This window comes from Rana temporaria, chromosome 10 (assembly GCF_905171775.1).
Source record: "Rana temporaria chromosome 10, aRanTem1.1, whole genome shotgun sequence".
Classification (NCBI taxonomy): Eukaryota; Metazoa; Chordata; class Amphibia; order Anura; family Ranidae; genus Rana; species Rana temporaria.
In genome coordinates, this window is record NC_053498.1 from 138,434,658 (window position 1) to 138,457,325 (window position 22,668).

A 22,668-nucleotide genomic window follows, 5' to 3' on the forward strand; every position below is an offset into this window, starting at 1 on the left:
GTTAAGTAAAAAAAAATGTTTTTTTTTATTGTTGTAATTGTTAAAAAATAAAGTTACAACCAAAGCACATAATCCCCCCCCCCCCAAAAAAAAACATTGAGGCCCCCCAACCCCACATATAAGTACGTACAAACACAGGCGTCAGGGTGCCTATGCCAGAAAACATTGGATTGCAATACACATTACATATCGCCTCTCACGCCATAATGAGAGCAATGATTCTAGCACCAGAACTCCTTTATAAACGCTAAACTGATGGCTTTTAAATCTTTGGCTATGAAAAATATAGGGTACCGAATTTGTCTTCATTTCACAGAGGCACCCAAATTTAAGATTTGATGTTGGGTATCTATTTACTCAGTGCAACCTTTGCTTTTATATAAAATTTCTTGCGTTTTTATTACGTTTTTGTGCCCTAAAATGAACTTTAATGTGTTTTTTTACTGAAACACCTTTGTGTGATATAAAAAATGTGAACTACCTTCAATCATTCTCATGATTTTTTAAACCTTTCTCCTCTAGCAAATAGAAAGATGCAATGCATCTTTTTGTTCCATTCAAGAGGAGAAAATAACGCAGGGTGACTGATAGAGGGAATTGCACAGACTAGCACAATCACTTTATTTACGGTAGATGTAGAAATGAAAAGAAAACTTCATCCACATGAATAATGTGCCTGTAGCAGCCTCAGACATGATCCACTGGTAGCCTGGCCAGAGCTGCAGCGCGTTACACAAAGCTTCTGACGTCCACCCCTGAAGCAGTGGGACCTTACCCTGATCCCCGGAGTGCAAGACTCAACCTGGTCCACCTAGCCAAAAGGTCTGGCGGACCCCTGTCCCCATGGTTAGCTGAAGCTGACCAACGAATACTAGGTGAGGGGCTCTCCTGAGGACAGAAAACCCTGACTCGTAGGAGGAAGGAACCAATAGACACACATCCTCCCCCTAGACTTCAGGGTAGGCCCCAGGGACTCATACCCTCCCATTCTAATGAGAAAACAAAACAAACAAAAGTGTAGTGACAAACGTGAAGAAAAACAAATGAAATAAGCGTCAGTGCATAGGCTAGGCCCTGAGGCCTGGTAACAAAAATTGTCCTGACTTGGGCAAGAGGTCAAGCCCTAAAAGGCGCGGTGCAGAAAAAGCTTTAGTGTCGTGACCTTGTGCTCATTGTCGCAGTGGGGTTCCCACGCCCAAGTGATACTAAGTGCACCCTTGGGCCGACCAAATCCCAGGGGGCACAGGACCTAGGATTCTCGGTCTTCCCAGCCCATGGCCAGACAAGGTAGACCCATTCAAATCAGGATGCACTGGGCCTCTCCAGTCTTCCCAAGGGAATTACTCTCGTCCCTCACATCCTATGATCGCCCCAATTTCTGTTCCAGCCGGTACTAGCTTTCAGAGCCCCCATTATACCAGAAGGGATGCTATAGAGCCTGCCATTCCTACCAAAAGGCAAGAATAACGGAGTACCCCTACTGTACAATGATATCAGATACTACACTTAATCTTAGCCAAATGGTTGAGAAGCAATTTTTTGCTAATACGTATAATAGTGAATGATCACTGTGATAGCTAAGCAGAGGCTTTGCTATTTTACAAAGAAGAATGGCCAAAAATATCACTCTCTAGATGTGCAAAGCTGGTAGAGACATCCCCAAAAAGACTTGCAGCTGTAATACAGAGAAAGGTGATTCTACAAAGTATTGACTTCGGGGGGCGCCATACAAATGTACCCCACACTTTTAACATATTTGTAAAATGTATAGAAAACCATTTATCATTTTCCTTCCACTTCACAATGATGTGCCACTTTGTGTTGATCTATCATATAAAATCCTAATAAAGTACAATTACGTTTTTGGTTGTAACCTGACAAAATGTGGCAAATTTCAAGGGGTATGAATACTTTTTCAAGGCACTGTACATATTTCTCATACTTTGGCCATCATAAAAATTAAAGCCACCGCATTTGTACAGAAGTTATCGTTACATGTTCTTCCTAATCTGACAGCTGCAGTGTGATGTACCTGCAAAGTGCCAAAAACACTGTTCTGGTGAGCAAAATCGGAGCAATCACAAAGTGAATGCTGCCGTTCATTATGGGAGGTACGGATTGATCGGAGGCAGCTGTCATTAGTGGTAGCTGTCATTTCTGCCATTACCTCAAAGGAGGGAGCAGAACTTCTGACACAATGATCTATTTCTGGCATAATGGTGGTTTCCTGCAGGCTGAACCGCTGTTGGCAGCAGCTGCACACACTGAATAGTCAGGTTTGTAAGAAGAGTAGGTGGCAGTAAATTCAATTACGACATCGCAGAAAAGCTTATCTTCACTATACCCAACCATGGAAACAAAGTCATTCAGCAAGAAATCATGCTGAGGCTTATATGGGGGATACGACCAACACTGAAACCAATTGTCTCTGCATTCTTGCATGCAACAATGTATCTTTAAGTAGAACATGCTTATGCCATTCATACTGTAGCGAGTTTCATCTCACCTGCATTACTGTATACAAGATAAAAATCATTTAGCAAAAAATAAATTAAAAGGAAATTAAAGTGTGTGAGTTACATTGTAGCATTATTCATGCCAGTCCACTGCTTCAGGTTTGAAATACAAAAACCCTTCTGTCCTCCAATAATTCTGCTTCAGTTTTCTCTATTACCCTACAAGAAATAAAATAGTATTAAACCCTGATGCCGCGTACACACGATCGGCCGAGAAACCCAACGGGAAAACCGAGAACTGGCTCGGTCCCTTTTCCCCGTGTACACACGGCCGGTTTCCCCGACATGTTTTCTCTTGGTCGAGAAAACCGGCCATGTGTAGGCTCCACCGCAGTGTTTCCCTGTGCAGAGGAAAAAAACACTGCGATTCGCGACGAGAAAATTTTAAATATGTTCAAACGAGAAAACTGATTGTGTGTACACAGAAAACAGACTTCTGTGTTTACGGTGAGCAGGCACCAAAGGGTCTGAGCCAAAGGTGGTGGAACTGAGTTCCCCCAAATTCCCCCTGAAAAAAAGCCCTGCCTGATACACAATTTCTGGGTAGGTTGCACATGCCCACCATCAGCACAAGCCAATCAGTGGGTCCCGGCCACTGATTTATGGCTGGGACCTGCTGATCGGCTGAGCAAATGACCGAAGAGAGCCCTGCGTTGGTAAATGGAGAGCAGCGATGTGGCTCTTTTTTCTTTCACACAAACCAATTACCGTATTTATCGGAGCATTGCGCGCTCCGGCGTAAAGCGCGCACCCCTAATTTTGACCCTAAAATCCTGTAAAAAAAACATTTTATTACATTTTACTACTTACAGTTTTGGTGTCTTGCCCGGCGTCCATCTGCGGCCTCGGTGGTGTCCTTCTGGCTTCTCCCGCGCTGTCTTCATGTCGAATCCCCGCTTCCCGCGCTCAGTTTGAAGCCTCCGCCGACGTATACCGAGCGCAGTGCACTCGGGTATATTCGGCCAGGCTCGCTTCTCACGCATAAACGTCACAGAGCGTGACTACGAGCGAAGCCGAGCCTGGCCGAATGTACTGCGCCCGGTATATGTCAGCGCAGGCATTCAAACACGGCGCGGGAAGTGGGTATCGGCGTATATCACACACCCACGATTTTGCCCTGATTTTCAGGGGAAACAAGTGCGCGATATATGCCGATAAATACGGTAATATCCGCTTATTGGGATTTTTATTTTATTTATTGACCAAAGACATGTAGCAGAATACATTTTGGCCTAAATTTATGAAGAGATTTGATTTTTTTAAATTTATTGGCTATGTTTTATAGCAGAAATTGTCAGTCTGTTTTTGTTTATAGAATAATAAAAAAAAAAACCTAGTGGTGATTAAATGCTATTAAAAAGAAAATATGTTTGTGTGAAAATAATTACCTAAAGTTGCCCCGAAATTCCTGTGGAAAAAAGATTTTTGTACTTACAGTTTTGGTGTCTTGCGCGGCGTCCATCGGTGGCCTCGTCGGGTCCGGCGTCCGTCTGCGGCTTAGGGTGTCCTCTTTGTCGGGTCCGGCGTCCTTCTGCGGGGTCCTCCCTGCTCGTTTCCCGCGCCGAGTTTGAATACTGCGCCGGCATATACCGAGCGCAGTACGCTCGTGTATAGTCGGGCAGGCTCGGCTACTCTCGCGCTCACGTCCTGTACGTCCAGGACGTGAGCGCGAGAGGAGCCGAGACTGCCCGACTATACACGGGTGTACTGCGCTCGGTATATGCTGGCGCAGTATTCAAACTTGGCGCGGGAAAGCGGGTATCGGCGTATATCGCGCACCCACGATTTTGCCCTGATTTTCAGGGCAAAAAAGTGCGCGGCATACGCCGATAAATACGGTATATAAATTTTGTTTGTGTACAGTGTTCCATGATCGCACAATTACCAGTTAAAGTAGCTCAGTGCTGAATAGCAAAAAACGGCCTGGTCATAAAGGGGGTCATGAAGTGGTTAACCAATTAGTAAAACATATTCTTTTTTTACTAGGCATGTTAAGAGCATGGAAATATCCGAACGTCAATCGCCGGCTGAAGATTGAACGTTTCAACAAGTGCTTAAATGTGTTTAGCATTTTAGTTTGAATGCTCTCCCTGCTCCTGTCCATACTTCTGCATACAGAATTGTTCTATCAGGACACATAAAAAAAATAAAAAAATGTATGTACTGGTAAAAATATACCAGTAATTTAACATTTCTGGCTACAAAAAAAGGTGACATCCTTATTATTTACTTGTCAAGTCTTATTACATGTATAGGAGATGGAGCTTTAAGGGACATTCTATTTTGTTAGTTCTCAAAAAATTTATTTTAAAGATTCAAAACCCAAAATAATTTTTTATCTTTCCTTTCACACAGCCAGCGAAGATTTTACCTCGGTCCTCTCGGAGATCATGATGTACATCCTTCTGGCCTTTCTCACATTGTGGCTTTTGGTAGAAATCGTTTACTGTTACAGAAAAATCTCTAAGGCTGATGAAGTGACTCAGGAAAGTGTGTAAGTATCTTCAGTTTTCTTGGTTTAGGGCCTGAAGCCGAATTAAACGCGAATGCAAACATTTATCATATTACAGATTACCAATTCCTTCATTTATTTTTTTAACAAGTAATTTTTATTATTATTAACCACTTAAGCCCCAGACCATATTGCTGGTCATAGACCAGAGCACTTTTTTGCGATTCGGCACTGCGTCGCTTTAACTGACAATTGCGCGCTCACGCGACGTGGCTCTCAAACAAAATTGGCGTCCTTTTTTTCCCACAAATAGAACTTTCTTTTGGTGGTATTTAATCACCTCTGCGGTTTTTAATTTTTGCGCTATAAACAAAAATAGAGCGACAATTTTTAAAAAAAAATTATATTTTTTACTTTTTGCTATAATAAATATCCCCCAGAAATATATAAAAAAAACATTTTTTTCCCTCAGTTTAGGCCTATACGTATTCTTCTACATATATTTCGTAAAAAAAAAAAACGCAATAAGCGTTTATTGATTGGTTTGCGCAAAAGTTATAGCGTTTACAAAATAGGGGGTAGTTTTATGGCATTTTTATTATTTTTTTTTTTTTTACTAGTAATGGCGGCGATCAGCAATTTTTTTTCGGTACTGCGACATTATGGCGGACACCTTTGACACATTTTTGGGACCATCGGCATTTTTATAGCGATCAGTGCTATAAAAATGCATTACTATAAAAATGCCACTAGCAGGGAAGGGGTTAACACTAGGGGGCGGGGAAGGGGTTAAGTATTTTCCCTGGGTGTGTTCTAACTGTAGGGGGAGTGGCCTCACTAGGGGAAATGACTGATCGCTGTTCATACATTCTATGAACAGACAATCAGGCATTTCTCCCCTGACAGGACCGGGAGCGGTGTGTTTACACACACCGCTCCCGGTTCTCGCTCTGTAACGAGCGATCGCGGGTGCCCGGCGGCGATCGCACGCGCGTCGGGATCTGGGACGAGCGGGGGGCGCACGCGCCCCTAGTGGCCGCTTCGCGAGGCGACGTAGAGCTACGGGGTTTCGCGCAGGGGAGCCGACCTGCCGCCGTAGAACTGCGGTGGCTGGTCGGCAAGTAGTTAAACATAATAGCATATAGATCATTGTAGGGACAACCCCTAAAGAGGCACCCTATACTATACATTCACTTACATAAATTAAATCAAATAAAACTAAACAAAATCAATAATAATAGGAAGAAAAAAGATATAAAGAATTACCAATTCCTTCATGTGATGGCTGCATTCCTTTTTCAAACTCTCTTATTTTCACCTGCCAGTACGGTCTGTTGTTTTTCAACAGAAGCAGCTGTCCTGCATATGTAGCGGTTAGGGGGTTGAGACAAACCATTTAACACTGACAGGGGTGCTTACAACAATCATCGCTTTCTTTATGTAAAACTTTTATCCAAAAAGGAACAGAGCTGTTGCTGTAACAGATCGGCGCTGCTCCAAACCCACAGTATCTATCTCTACAATTAAAGTGGATGTAAACCCTCCATACGCCCAGTGAAGTGAACAGCCTCAGATGATACACAGGGATGAACCAAATCTCCCTACATAAGTTTTACATGTATATCTGCTGTCTTCACATTTATATACTCTTTAGAAAGTTGAGATTGTGTTAGGAGATTTTCTCTTACTGGTTAACACAGAGTGTGATGTCTGGGCATACAGCCAAGATAGCTAACATTGCTGATTGGAAGAAAGGCCCACACCCCCTCTCCTCATAGACAGAGACTCTCAGATGTGTTTTGTAACAGAGCAAGCTTCCTGTTAATCTATTTTAGCAACCTCCCCTGACAGAAGATTCAGGCTGCTTTTATCTGATGTGTCCAAGAATTTGTCAGGAGTTATCAAGCTAATAACAGAGGAACGGGTCAGGAGAGAGCTACGGGACTTGGCTCATTGAAGAGAGATAACAAAATACTGCAGATACATGTGCCCAGATCAAATTTCATGAATTGGGTTTACATCCATTTTAAGTAGAGATGTGCAATTAGCTTTTGCTCCAAATTCATTTAACACATTTTGATAAATTTGTTAATTCAGAAATATCTGAATTCACAAAAACCCGTTTATATACGAAATATACAGAAATTCGAAATTCAGAAATCCTGAAAATTTTGGAAATCCGAAAACTTTGTAAATCCCGAAATGTAGGAAATCCCGAAATGTAGGAAATCCCGAAATGTAGGAAATCCCGAAATTTTGAAAAAAAAAATCCCGAAATTTTGGAAATTCCAAATAACTAAATTTCGGAATACAGAAATTTTGGAAATATGAAAAATTAAAGAACGAAAATTGTAAAACCCGAAAATTCAAATAATAATTACCGTATTTATCGGCATATAACACGCACCCTAACTTTAAGAGGGAAGTTCCAGAAAAAAAAAATTTCCACAGCCCCCTGCGTATAACACGCAGGCACAGTTTACCCTCTTTTTTTTGGGGTAAAAAAGTGAGTGTTATACGCCAATAAATACAGTAATAATAACTTAATTATTACTAAACTATTAAATTATAGATATTGTAAAATTTCTTTTAAATTTGGCTGTTGGTGAACGTAACGAATATGAATTTATCCGAAGTTACAAATTATCCAAAAAAAAACGAATGCCGTATCTAAACGAATGGAATGTAACTAAATACTTTTTATTACTATTAATTAGTTCCATTCCATTTGTTTAGATGCGGCATTCGTTATTTCGGATAATTTGTAACTTGAGATAAATTTGCATTCGTTACGTTCACCGTTTTTCGAATTAATGAAAAACACTGAAAACGAATGAAACGAAAACTAAAACGAATAAATGTTTCGGCAGTGCACATGTCTACAATTAAGCGCCATTTGTGTGGTCACAGCCAACTCATTGGGGAGGGTGCCCATCAGGTGGCTGGGACAGTGCATAAATAGCTTGAGGCTTAGAGCATAGGGGTTCTTGTTCAGGAGGAGAAGATCCCAGCCTGAAGGCCTGCTGCCCTTTTCTAACGCCCGATGCCTAGATGGGTTAAGTGTCGGTGGACCGACTGGCAGACAGCGGGAGGGGGGGTTCATTTGTTTGCTGCCCCCCCCCCCCAAACAAAAAAACACCAGCAGCCACTGGTTACTGGAGTATCCCACAGTTACCCCTCACCCATACAAGTTCAAGTTTTACTCCTTTGCGCCGACAGTACGTAAATATGTTGCCAAAAGGCCGTATATTTGCGTAACAGAATATTAACACGGCTGTGTTGAGTGTGTGTTTCCTGCACGCTCCTGGCAGTTACCGGCAACGAACGGAAAACTTTCCAATCGTGTGACCGCTGTGCCAGCCAATCACTGTGGTCACATGATCATAAACCCCGCCCTGGCATCTTAAAGGGCCGGAAAGCACAGGCACCAATGGGGTTTGTAAAGCATCAGAAAAAGGATAAACCTCGACTAAATATTGAGCCAGAATAGTGACTGAGATTGTGTGCCTGGCTGGAGATACACTAGCTTGGGAAAGAACCTTTTCGGTGGTAAGCACTACACTTGTATGCTACAGTAGGGATCGAAAGTTTGGGCACCCCAGGTAAAAATTTGTATTAATGTGCATAACGAAGCCAAGGAAAGATGGAAAAATCTCCAAAAGGCATTAAATTACAGATTAGACATTCTTATAATATGTCAAAAAAAGTTAGATTTTATTTCCATCATTTACACTTTCAAAATAACAGAAAACAAAAAAATGGTGTCTGCAAAAGTTTGGGCACCCTGCAGAATTTATATGCCCCCTTTACAAAGCTGAGACCTGCCAGTGTCATGGATTGTTCTCAATCATCGTCTGGGAAGACCAGGTGATGTCAATCTCAAAGGTTTTAAATGCCCAGACTCATGTGACCTTGCCCCAACAATCAGCACCATGGGTTCTTCTAAGCAGTTGTCTAGAAAACAAACTGAAAATAGTTGACGCTCACAAATCTGGAGAAGGCTATAAGAAGATAGCAAAGCGTTTTCAGATGTCAATATCCTCTGTTCGGAATGTAATTAAGAAATGGCAGTCATCAGGAACAGTGGAAGTTAAAGCAAGATCTGGAAGACCAAGAAAAATATCAGACAGAACAGCTCGCAGGATTGTGAGAAAAGCAATTCAAAACCCACGTTTGACTGCACGATCCCTCCAGAAAGATCTGGCAGACACTGGAGTTGTGGTACACTATTCCACTATAAAGAGATACTTGTACAAATATGGTCTTCATGGAAGAGTCATCAGAAGAAAACCTTTTCTACGTCCTCACCACAGAAATCAGCGTTTGAACTTTGCAAATGAACATATAGACAAGCCTGATGCATTTTGGAAACAAGTTCTGTGGACCGATGAGGTTAAAATAGAACTTTTTGGCCGGAATGAGCAAAGGTACGTTTGGAGAAGAAAGGGCACAGAATTGAATGAAAAGAACCTCTGTCCAACTGCTAAGCATGGGGGTGGATCAATCATGCTTTGGGGTTGTATTGCAGCCAGTGGCACAGGGAACATTTCACGAGTAGAAGGAAAAACGGATTCAATAAAACTTATAAATTAAAGAGAGGATGGTTTCTACAAATGGATAATGATCCTAAACACACCTCAAAATCCACGGGGGATTACATCAAGAGGCGTAAACTAAAGGTTTTGCCATGGCCTTCACAATCTCCTGACCTCAACATAATTGAAAATCTATGGATAGACCTTAAAAGAGCAGTGCGTGACAGACAGCCCAGAAATCTCAAAGAACTGGAAGACTTTTGTAAGGAAGAATGGGCAAAGATACCTCAAACAAGAATTGAAAGACCCTTGGCTGGCTACAAAAAGCGTTTACAAGCTGTGATACTTGCCAAAGGGAGCCGTACAAAATATTAACTCTGCAGGGTGCCCAAACTTTTGCAGATGCCATTTTTTTGTTTTCTGTAATTGTGAAAGTGTAAATGATGGAAATAAAATCTAACTTTTTTTTACATATTATAAGAATGTCTAATCTGTAATTTAATGCCTTTTGGAGATTTTTCCATCTTTCCTTGGCTTCGTTATGCACATTAATACAAATTTTTACCTGGGGTGCCCAAACTTTCGATCCCCACTGTATATCAGTGGTCATCAACCCTGTCCTCAGGGCCCACTAACAGGCCAGGTTTGCAAGATAACTGAAATACATCACAGGTGATATCGTTTGCTGCTCAGTGACACTCACCCACCACATCTGATTGGTAAACTGCAATATATTAACATTTTTTGGTTGGGATTTAATTTCGCTTTAAATGACTAATATGAAGGCTTGTATTATAGAGGCCAACTGAGATAACTATAGCAGATCAGTGCCTTAGTTGCACAGTAGATCTAGCTTACCCACAAAAATTACTATTATGTTGCTCCCCCTACTTATAGTAGATGATTGATGGCCATCAGCCCTAAAATTATTATTTCTGTCGTTTTCCTTCAAATGGCAGCCATGGGACACGGAAGGGTTACACTGAGGGAAATGTCCTGAGCCTGAGCAGTTCTGTTATATGAGAAAGACATTCAATGTAAATAGCCCTCACTCATCTCTGTAACTAAAAGATCACAGCTGTCAATGCCCAAGGACAGCTCCAGGCTTCAGATCCGTTTATGGAAACTTCTGAACACTCATTTGCTCAATACATTAAAGCGGAACTAAAAAAGTTAGGCCCCTTTTACACAGGCGTCCCCCCCGTATGTCCGTTCTTCCTTCATCCATTGACGGATGAAAAACGGACACCCGTGTATTTTTATGGGCAAGCGCATGTTGGCATGTGTGATCACGTGTTGACATCCGCCTTCATTAACTGCTTGCCGACCAGCCTCCGTTATTATACGGCGGCAGATTGGCACGGCTGCGCAAATCGGCGTAGCTGTACAGCAGCAATTTTAAGAGCTATAGCGGGTGCATGCCAACGGCATGACGCCGGAGCCGATGCACGTGGCCAGCAGCCACGATGTCTGCCGGCGACCTGCATTCACTCCTCAGAGAGGCAGAACGGGAATCTGTAAGTGTAAAGAAACAGATCCCCATTCCCCATTCCCCAACAGATCCTCCCAGGGGAGTAGAGAGCTATGATTAGGCACTGAGTTACAGTGTGAAACGCGTCAGTTTGTATCTGTTTTTTGCGGTGGCTTGTATTTTAGTGATTTGATTTTACAATAAAGGAACCCATTTTTTGGAGTGCGGCTGTCCAAACCTTTCTTCCTATTTTTCGGAGTAGAGAGAGATCTGCTGTTCCTAGTGATCAGGAACAGTGATCTGTCTCTACTCCTAGTCAGTCCCACCCCCCACCCCAGTTAGAAACATCTCCCCAGGGAACACTTAACCCATGGGTCTTCAAACTACGGCCCTCCAGGTGTTCAGAACTACAATTCCCATCATGCCTAGTTATGTCTGTGAATGTCAGAGTTTTACAATGCCTCATGGGAAGTGTAGTTCTACAACAGCTGGAGGGCCGTAGTTTGAGGAACCCTGACTTACCCCTTGATCGCCCCCTAGTGTTAACCCCTTCCCTGCCAGTGTCATTTACACAGTAATCAGTGGCTATTTTTAGCTCTGATTGCTGTAGAAATGTCAATGATCCCAAAAAAAGTGTCAAAAGTGTCCGATCTGTCCACCGTAATGTCACAGTCCCGCTAAAAATCGCTGATCGCCGTTATTACTAGTAAAAAAAAAAATGTTATAATAAAAATGGCATAAAGCTATTCCCTATAACTTTTGTGCAAACCAATCAATATACGCCTATTGCGATTTTTTTTTTTTTAAATTAGGACATTTATTATAGCAAAAAGTAAAAAAAAAAAAAAATATATATATATATATATATATATATATATATATATATATATATATATATATATATATATATATATATATATATATATATATATATATATATATATATATATATATATATATATATATATATATATATATATATATATATATATTTTTTTTTTTTTTTTTTTCAAAATTGTCATTCTTTTTTTGTTTAGAACGCAAAAAATAAAAGCCGCAGAGGTCATTAAGTACCACCAAAAAAAAGCTCTATTTGTGGGGGGAAAAAGGGCATTCATTTTGTTTGGGTACTAAGTTGCACGACTGCGCAATTGTGAGTTAAAGAGACGTAGCGCCGTATTGCAAAAAATGGTCTGGTCGGGAATTGGCTAAATCCTTTTCCGGGGCTGAAGTGTTTAACATCTGTTTTTGAAATTTAAGAAAGCCTGTTTTTTGCATTGGTTGTTAGGAGCCGGCACCCGCTGCCGTTCTAATTACTGATGACTCATCAGCTGCCAGTGGAATTCCCCTCTGGCAGCTGAATGTAAAAACAACGGCCGGCAAATAAACATTCTGCATCATTTTAGGGCAATATGTGTATTATGCTACATATTTTTGTTAAAAAAATCCCAATAAGTGTATATTGATTGGTTTGCGCAAAAGTTATAGCGTCTACAAACTATGGGATATATGATTTTTTTTAATTTCTAGTAATGGCGGCGATTAGCATTCTTATAGTTGGACTGATATTGTGGCAGAGAAAATCAGACACGGACACTTTTTTGTGGACCAGTCACACTAATACAGTGATCAGTGCTAAAAATAGGCACTGCCACTGTACTTATGACACTGGCTGGGAAAAGGTTAAAGAGGAACTGCAGTCTGCTAATTTGTAATAGAAACATCTTTGCCATTCTGAAGCTTCCCTCCAACCACTTTACATATTATTTTATATATACTGCGATTCTGTACTTGCCAAATATGCTGCAGAAATCTCCCTCCACTGAGTCTGGTTGTAATCATTTTAACTGTGGGCAGCTGAAGCTGCTGCCTGTTCACTTCCTGGATTTACACAGACACACAGAGGCACACCTCCAGCTCTGCAGCCCTCATTGGCCCTCTTAGCATTCCGCCCTCCCTTCCTGGCAAACTCTCACTAGAGAGAGCTGTGCATGATGTCATAAGCAAGTGATGGACTTTATGGACACAAAATCCATAACTTTCCCCTGTCAGAAGTGTTGTTGGCTCCGTCCTGCGTCTCTGCCCGAGCATCAGCAGGTGCCAGCGGACATCCATTGCCTGGCACCTGCAGATCGGCTTCTGCTAGGAGTAATCACAGCACCGGGGGCGTGCGCCCCCTAGGGGGAAGTGCAGAGTCACATGATTCTGCACAGAATGGCTGCCCTGTAGCAGTATATGGTATCTGCTATGGGGCGGTGGTTGGGAAGTGGATAAAAAAGGCAGCTTATCGTTATACAACGTGGCCCATTAAGCTGCATGTGTTTTAAAGCACATTTAGGCGACTGGCACAGGGAAGAAATTAAATATTAACATCTCATTATTTTGTAATATTTATAAGTGACAAAACACTCTTGAATAGAGATGAACCAATCTAGTAATGAGGGCGAATGAGGCGAATCCATGCTTTCTCACACAGGTTTTCAGTTCTCTTGAGTACTTGAAGGTCAATGTGGTCAATCGATGGAAAAATCACACAGTTCTTAAAAGAAAAGTACAGAAAAAGCTTTTTTAGACAAACGTCTCTTGTGGGCCACAGGAGTGCACTCGTTTTTGCAGTCACCCACTCTCAGCTGACGTGGCAGAGCCTATCCAGGCTCTGGAAGAATCCCGACCACATTGTAGGAATACACTCAGCTGCCTGATTGACAGCTGGCTCCTCCTTTCAGATCGCAACCAGGATCTAAGGTCAGCTGCGCCCGCTCCGTCCCCTGCCCGGGGCTCCAGCAAACGTTGGAGGAGCAGAGCGAAGAGTGGCGGCTGACAGTCACTACCTTCCACTCTGAGCAGACAGCGCTGTGAGTGATCAGCGGTCATGTGATCGCTCAGTTCTCGGAGCCAACGTTTGACAGTCTGCAGCGGCACACCGATGCCGCAACATAGAGTAAAGTATGTAGGTTTATACATTAACCCTAAATTTCTCCCTCCAAAAGATTTAACCCCCTTCCTGACCAGGCCATTTTTTGCGATAGGGCACTGCGTTAGAAGGGGAAAAGGCAATAGCCGCTCCAGGTGGGAACCCAGATGAATATCCTCCGTTGCAGACAACTCAGGTGCAGGCAATGCACTTAGCAAAGCAGGAACAAAGATCGTTTCTGGACAGCCGCACTCTGAACACATTGTAGCCTTTATTAAAAGAAGGACAGCACTACAAGTCACAGCAAAATAAAATAAAACCTGACTGCTGACGCGTTTCGCACTGAAACTAGTGCTTAGTCATAGCTAAAAAGGGCACTGCGTTACTTTAACTGATAATTGCGACGCTGTACCCAAATAACATTTTTACCCACAAAGAGCTTTCTTTTGGGGGTATTTGATCACCTCATTTTTTTTTGATCACCTAAATTTATAACAAAAAAAACCTTAAAAATTTTGAAAAAAAAACACAATATTTTTTACGTTCTGCTATAAAACATATCCAATAAAAAAATAGCAAAAAATGTAATTTCTTCATAAATTTTTGTCAATATGTATTCTGCTACATATATTTGTTATAAAAAAAAATCCCAATCATCGTATATTGATTGGTTTGCGCAAAAGTTAGAGAGCCTACAAGCTATGGGATATTTTTATTTTATCAGTGGCGGCAAACAGCGACTTATAGCAAGACTGCGATATTGTGGCAGATACTGACACTTTTTGGGGACCAGTGACACCAATACAGTGATCAGTGCTAAAAAAAATATGTACGGTCGCTGTACTGACACTGGCTGGGAAGGGGTTAAAATCTAGGGGTGACCACCTAGATTTTCCTAGGGGTGTTCCTAGCCAGTATTTTACTGTACTATGTTAGGTGCTTTTACTAGGGGAAGAGATTAAATGTATTCCCTGCTTTGCAGGGCCACAATCTCCATCCCTTCTCACCTGTCAGAACTGCGATCTGCCTTGTTTACATAGGCAGATCCCCATTCTGTCTCTGCCTAATGATTGGCGGGTGCTTAAAGCGGAGGTTTCACCCTAAATATGAAGTTTATCTGACTCAGAGCATCAGCATAAATACATGTGCAATCCATCGGTTTTTTTTTTCATATGGCAATGTTTACCTTTATAATCGTTTATTGAATCTGGCTTCCTGGTTTATTCCCCGTGGGAGGGGGCGTGTTGTTTGATTTCCCCAGCTGTTCGCAATGTCTCCTGGGAGTGAGGTGTTGAGACTCCCAGGAGACGATCAATACTGTAATCCCGCGTTATCTCGCGGGTCACGTGACAAGGATGGATACTAAATCGCCATTTTAAGTAAAGGAACTGTGTAGTGTTGATGGCGCCGCTCGCCGTCAACACTGCACATGCGCGGGATAGAGCGGTGAATGCTGGGACATCAGCATTCACCGTATCCCGGAAGAAAATGCTAGGGGGCTTCAGAGTGCCCACAACCAAGATGGAAACGTCCATCTTAGATTTTTATAAAACATCTTTTGCGGCGCAAGGAGAATGCTGGCGGGTATAAGATTGGGACACGTGAGTACCGGAATCACTAATGTAAGAGCGCAAGAAGCATCTAAAAAAACGAATTGCCGCGGAACCCCTGCTTTAAGGACATCGGTTTCCGCGCACCCACCGATCAGCTTCCGCTGTGGAAGCGAGCCAGGGGCACCCAGAAGTGTCAGATTCTCAGATAGTAAGCTATATGAAGCAGGGCCTTCTGATTCCTACTGTATTTAAGTGTATTTTACTTGTACTATCTGCCCTCAAGTTGTAAAGCGTTGCTTAAACTGTTGGCGCCATATAAATCCTGTATAATAATAAATATAATAATAATCACGTATATACACACACATGATCAGGCGCACAGGTGCCGCCCTGTAGCGGTAAAATTACTATAGCGTGGAGCTGAAGTGGTTAAACAATAAAGGGACTGAACGAATCGCTATGCAGACAACACCCAATAAAAAAATAACGGTTGCACAGATTGTACTGTAGTAAAGGGGTAGATGTGATTTTTCAGCAGATTCGTAGAGAGCTGGTTATGCTTTTCTAGTGAGACTCAGAGATTGCATTGCTGAAAGCGGAGATGAAAAGAGGAATGAAGTGGATAATAATAGAATGCAGAGGCTGAGAGAATGACGTCAGGAAGGTGCTACAGATCACACTGTTCCTAGCTTTTTCTTTTGTTTCCCTCCTTCACAGGACTGATTATCTAGCTATACCTTCCGAAAACAAGGAGAATTGTTCTGTTCCAGTGGAGGAGTAACGAGGCCCAGTAATACATCAACATAGAGGTGAGATCGACTGAGGCGGAACATTTGGCCATAAAATACCTAAATAATCTGCAAGTGTTTTATTAATGTTGATGCATTTTTGGCTCAAAAATTCAGGCACATAATCTGTTGAGTGGCCCGGGCCACACCTTAGGCCCCATACACACACGATAGAATGTATCCGCGAATACGGTCCAGCGGACCATTTCCACGGATAAATCCTCTCGTGGATTTCGGTGGATTTTCATGCGATGGTATGTACTCACCATCGCATTGAAATCCGCGCCGAAATCCTCTTGCGATGACGTGTCGCGCCGTCGCCGCGATTATGACGCGGCGACGTGCGTGACGCTGTCATATAAGGAATTCCACGCATGCGTCAAATCATTACGACGCATGCGGGGGATCCCTTCGGACGGATGGATTCGGTGAGTCTGTACAGACGAGCGGATCCATCCGTTGGGATGGATTCCAGCAGATGGATTTGTTGTGCATGTCAGCGAATATCCGATCTGCTGGAATCCATCCCAGGGGAGATTTATCCGCGGATAAAGATCCGCTGGCGTGTACACACCATAGGATCTATCCGCTGAAACCCATTTGATGGGATTTATCTGCGGATGGATTCTATGGTGTGTATGGGGCCTTAGAGTGGAACTAAAGTTGCAAATCAAAATTAGGAACAGGCAGGCTGCTTTTGGCAAAAAGAGATGCAATAATAACATTCATAAAACATTATCTTAAAGTGATTGCAAAGGCAGGTGTTTTTTTACCTTAATGCATTAAGATAAAAAGCCTTCTGTGTGTAGCCGCCACCCTTATACTTACCTGAGCCCCAATCTCGATCCATCGATGTTGCAGGAGAGACTCGGCTGCCCGGGACTCCCCTCCTCATTGGCTGAGACAGCAGCTAGGCGCCATTGGCTCCCGTTGCTGTCAAAGTCAGTGAGCAAATGAGGAGTGAGGGGGTAAAGGTCAAGCCACGGCTCCATGTCTGAATGGACACACAGAGCTGCGGCTCAGCTCAGGTGCCCCCACAGCAAGCCGCTTGCTGTGGGGGCAGGAGGGAGGGACCTGAGGAGGATAGGGCTGCTCTGTGCAAAACCAACTGCACAGAGCAGGTAAGTATAAACATGTTTGTTATTTTTAAAGCGGGGGTTCACCCTAAAATACAACTTTCTACCATGCCACTCAGCATACTAGCGTGAGCTACAGCATGCCTTTATTTTTATTTTTTGGGCTGTACTCACAGTTTAATCCGTTAGTTAAGTTTCAGTAGGCGTTCCTATGAAGAGGGGAACATGATTGACGGCCGGCTATGGCACGTCACGCTTCCCGAAAATAGCCGGGGTAGGACTTGGCACTTCACGGCGCTATACGGCGCCTGTGCACAGACTAGGAGCTGACTGCACAGGCGCCGTGAAGAGCCAAGTCCTATTTCGGCTATTTTCGGGAAGCGTGATGCGCCATAGCCGGCCGTCAATCATGTTCCCCTCTTCATAGGAACGCCTACTCCCCGCGGGGAGTCTGAAACTTAACTAACGGATTAAACTGAGTACAGCTAAAAAATAAAAAATAAAGGCATACTGTAGCTCACGCTAGTATGCTGGATGGCATGGTAGACAAAAAAAATTTTTTTTTTAGGGTGAACCCCCGCTTTAAGCAAAAAAACGGTCGCGGAGATATTTGCAATTTCCCTGAGCGACGAATTCAACGGTGCATGCACCGTCTAGAAAGGGCACGCTGTGCCGTTTCAAGCCGGGGTCATGCCATGAAAGGTGGCTCCCGCGCGCACGCACGAGAGTGACGTCACGCGACTCCGGCCAGTCAGAGAGCCAGAGTTTGCGGCCCCGGAAGAAGAGGGGTGAAGAATGGACGCTCGCTGCCAGCGTGGAAGACTGTGACATCACGGGCTTCTACTGCAGGTAAGTGTCACATAATGGGCTACTATGCAATGCATAGTAGCCTATTATGCTTTATCTTTGCAGGGAAAGATAGATGAAGTAAAACCCAACAGGGTTTACTTCCTCTTTAAGGCTCATATATTGTTTTTATATATTTATATAATTTAATGGCACTGTAAAAGTTCCATACATTTGTTTGCATTGTGAACTTTAATAAAGGGATGTGATGCTCACACCTCGCTCAGCTCTATGAACCTAATCATTAATTCCAATGAATAGATAGAGATGTGGATGTAGCGCCCTGCTCCCAATTACTGGGGCGCTATTCTAAATTTAGAGGTGTCTAAACCAATAGTGGGCTCAGACTTTGTTGAATTTCAGTCAAATTAGCCTCTGTTCTGGCTATGGTTGTGCTTGAGAGGATTTTCCCCTGTTGCCTGCATTACCACCTCAGGCCCATGTTGGAATACAAGCGAACCATGGTGTGTTGAGTGACCCTTCTTGGCAGCAGCCCAGTGGGAGTGGTGCCCCGCTGTGCATGCTGGAGAGGGATACTTCTGTGCTCCCACATCTTCTCCATGCCATGCGATAACATGTCACCCAATAACGCCCATCACCAATTTGCCAATGTTTCTAGCGCACCAGAAATGTTGTGAATTCTCTCATAGTATTTGTCTCACCTCAGCAAGCTCTCTCATCTTAGTAAATTCCTGGTCCTAGTAAGGGTTTTGCCATCCTAATGATCCATATGCTGTCTTTTCGTCATTTTGTAGGAGGCCAATGAAGCCAAGAGGACACCGATCAACCTCCTATAACCACAGGAACAGGAGTTAGCCATGCAGATCCCCGTCCTACGTACTCAGAAACTAAACCGCTCCTTCTATAATGCCTTACCTGCTTTGTAAACTACAGACACATATTTTATGTACATTACGGCTTCCTAAAGAAAAAAAAAACGAACTGGGGTTCTAGTAACATACAATATTGAGAAATTGGACTGTCACCTTCACAGCCAAGGTTCCAGATGGCTGAACAGAGTGGAATTGTCTGATATCAGTAGTCGGCGGCCCAGTAAACCCTTCCTGCAAATGTTAATATTATAATGTATGTATTATGCCAGGTGACCAAGACTTTGTATAATGAACAGATATATCCCAATAACCTGTTCCTAATCACGAGATGTGAAAATGTTTTCCTAAAATATTGTCAGTATGATGGGCGTTTTTGTGCCTGCCACTTTTGTGATGTTCACACAAGTATAAAATAGCTGGTTTCATCTCATAATTTATTTGATAATGTGCTCGTTCGCAAGCACTACTGCAGATAAGCAGCCCGCCATGGTGGAGGATTCGGGTTCCGGCCCTCTGCAGGAACACTCACAGCAGCCACCCTACATGTTCATGACCAATTTGTCTCTTTTTGTGCTACAATAATTATTGCACTTTTTTGCACTTGCTTTTTCACAGTTGCTGTGAGAGTGACCAATGTGGGCTGACATGACTGTTATCCAAGTAGGACAGGAAATGTAAGGATTTGGTGGTGATGTCTTCCTGGCACGTTTTATCTAATCAGCTGTCACGTGACTGAGCCAAACACTTTCCTAGGAGAATAAAAATTGTGTTCTTGATTTTAAAATAATAAAGTTGTGTGCAAACATGAAGATGGGCTTAGTTATTAGTAGGGATGCACCGATATATCGGTGGCCGATACATATCGGCCGAAAACAGCTGTTTTGGGGACATGCCGAAACAGCTTAAAAATTGCCGATAATGACTGCTCCCACGGTCACCGCTGACTGTCCCGTGTCCTCCTCCAGCCCCCCTCCATTTTGCTGCAGTCTCTCTCCCTCCGTGTCCCTCTCGGTTTTTCCTTCTCCCCCGTGTCCCCTGCCGTGTTTCTCGCTTTCCCTCCGTGTATCCCTGCGTGTCCCCCCGTGTTTCTCTCTCCCTCCGTGTCCCCCGCCGTGTTTCTCTCTCCCTCCGTGTCCCCCGCCGTGTTTCTCTCTCCTTCCGTGCTCCTCCTCCACCCCCTGGAACTGTCAGGATGGAGAGCGGGGTTACTGTTCCGAATGGACAGAGTCAGTGATGACTGACTCTGTCCATTCACATAACTGAAAGATGGTAAACTGTGTTTACAACGTTTCAGTTTATGAATGAAGAGAAGCGGCTGTCTTCTGTCCATTCATTTTCAGCACAGCTGAAGCTGCAAAGAAAGGGATTGGGGAATCTGTGTCCCTAGTCTCTTTCCTTGTCTCAGAGGGGAGATGTCAGAGGTCTGTTAAGACCCCTGATATCTCACCAAAGCCCCCCCAACAGGGCTGATTAAAAAAAAAAAAATTGCAATAAATAATTTAAAAAATAAAATGTAAATAATAATAAAAAAATAAAAAAACACACTGACAATCCACTACCCCCCCCCCCCTCAACAAAAAAAAAATCACTGTAAAAAAAAAAAATAGTAAAAAATCACCATTAAAAAAAAATAGTAATTATAAAATAAAAAAAAAAAAAAAAAAAGGCATTTTCGGTTTCGGCCTGACATTTTTTTAAATTTGGTTTTGTTTCGGTTCTGAAATTTCCATTTTGGTGCACCACTAGTTATTAGTATATAGAATATTTTTTATCAAACGCCGAAAAATTTATAAAAAAGGATTTAGAGTTCAGAGAATATATAGGAACACAACAGGTCCAGGAGATAAAATGAAGAAATCACAGGTATCTGTGTTCTAAAGGTCTGATGTTAGAGGGTGGAGTGGATGTTGTCTGGTGATAGAGGGTGGTATCCAGAGGAGATATGGGAATCAGAGGGTGCTGTGCTCTGGGAGTCTGATGTCAGAAGATGAAGAGGATGTGTGGTAACCAGGTGGTGGTGTGCCTTAGGGATCTGGTCTCAAGCGGTGAAGATGATGTGAGAAATCACAGGGTGGTGTTCCAGGCATTGGGTGTCACAGGGTGGAGAGTATGAGCAGATCAGTGGGTGCAGTGTTCTAGGGGTCTGGTGTGAAGAGGATAGAGATGTTTTCTGTTAAAGGGTGCTGTGTTTGAGGGATCTGGTGTCAGAACAGAGAATGTGGGAAGCAGAAGGCGCTGTCCTCTAGGGGTCCGTTGTCTCAGGTTGGAGGATGAATGGATTATGAGGGTGCTGTGTTCTAGGAGTGTAGAGTATGAATGTAAAGGAAGAAATCGGAGGGTTCTGTGCTCTAAGGGTCTGGCGGCGGGGTATAGTGAGGATGAGGGAATCTGGAGGGTACTGTCGTTCAAGGATCTGGTGCAAGATAGTGGAAGAATGAGGCGATCAAATAAGGCTCGGTTTTAGGAGTCTGGAGTAAGATGGTGGAGAGAATCATAGGGTGCTCTGTTCTAGGGGCCCGCTTTCAGATGGTGGAAAGGAGGGGGTTACAGAGCATGCTCTCTTCTAGGGGTCTATTGACACAAAACATAGGGGATGCTGTGTTCTAGAAGTGTAGAGTAAGAGAGTGCAAAGAATGAGAAAATCAGAGGGTTCTGTGTTCTAAGGGTCTGGTGTGTCAGGATGGGGAGGATAAGGGATTCCAAGGGTACTGTGGTTTAGGTATCTGGTGCAAGATTGTGGTATTAATGAGTGGATTATATAATGCTCAGTTCTAGTAGTCTGGAGTAAGATGGTGGAGAGAATGAGGGAATCATAGGGTGCTCTATTCTAGGGGTTCGCTTTCAGATGGTGGAGAGAAAGAGGGGGGGATGCCAAGGGATGCTCTCATCTAGGGGTCTGGTGTCAGAGAGTAGGGCTGATAAGAGGAGCAGTGGGTGCCGCGATGTGGGGTTTATTGTGGACCCAAGCTCAAAAAGCCAAGATGAGCCATCTTATAGGGAATATATAGAAATTGTAATTGTACCCAAGCAGTACCCTGAAAGATACATCTTCCTGTAAGTCTTGAATTCCTCCTGAAAATTTTTAATACACTTCTTGTGCCTGAGCCTAAAAACTGTAGATTTGCAGCATGAGATGCAAGACACTTCAGTCTGCTACATATATCTCTGGAGATATATGTAGTGATGTCACTACGGTTCTACCAACGTTTCTCCTTGCTGGAGGAAAAGCTTTACCGGGAGGACCTGCAGACTAGCATTTGCCTTGGTTATCCATTCTGTGGATCTGTGTCTTCTCCACTATTCTTGCTGCCTCTTGAATATTCCCCCATCAGATCACCAGTTATCAGGGCACAGCTCTTACTAGTATTCTTTTTGACCAAAACTAAAATGGCATTTTAGTCAAAAGACCGACTAAAACCAAATCGAAATTTGGGCATCTAGCAAAATGGACATCTCTCCATGGAGCCACAGTACAGAACAAGGCCTGGTAAGTCAGTAATGTGGAAAAGAGCAGCTGCAGGAAGCCTAGACTCCAGATGACGAGCCCTTCAGCACTAATTTTTATTTAATTTTTTGCACGGCTTCCACAGGTTCAGCACCTCCTTGTGTGATTAGAGGGTGGAGAGGAGGAAGGATAGTGGGTGTGGTAGAAGTCACTGGAGAACAATCATTGAGAACATGTGA

General features: G+C 43.1%; 1 protein-coding gene and 1 long non-coding RNA gene across 2 annotated transcripts in view; one reads left to right on the forward strand and one right to left on the reverse strand.

The window, feature by feature from the left end:
• LOC120915676 overlaps positions 1–18,911 on the reverse strand; it is a 36,634-nt gene extending 17,723 nt beyond the window's left edge. Inside the window, exon 1 of the long non-coding RNA XR_005743900.1 lies at positions 18,814–18,911. This is a non-coding gene — a long non-coding RNA (uncharacterized LOC120915676). The remainder of the gene's footprint in view (positions 1–18,813) is intronic.
• SCN3B (sodium voltage-gated channel beta subunit 3) overlaps positions 1–19,793 on the forward strand; it is a 32,451-nt gene extending 12,658 nt beyond the window's left edge. The window contains exons 4-6 of the mRNA XM_040326382.1: positions 4,872–5,010; positions 16,159–16,250; positions 18,907–19,793. Of these exons, the coding sequence (XP_040182316.1) occupies positions 4,872–5,010; positions 16,159–16,222 (203 nt within the window). The 3' untranslated portion in view covers positions 16,223–16,250; positions 18,907–19,793. The remainder of the gene's footprint in view (positions 1–4,871; positions 5,011–16,158; positions 16,251–18,906) is intronic.
• Positions 19,794–22,668: the final 2,875 nt, after the last annotated feature.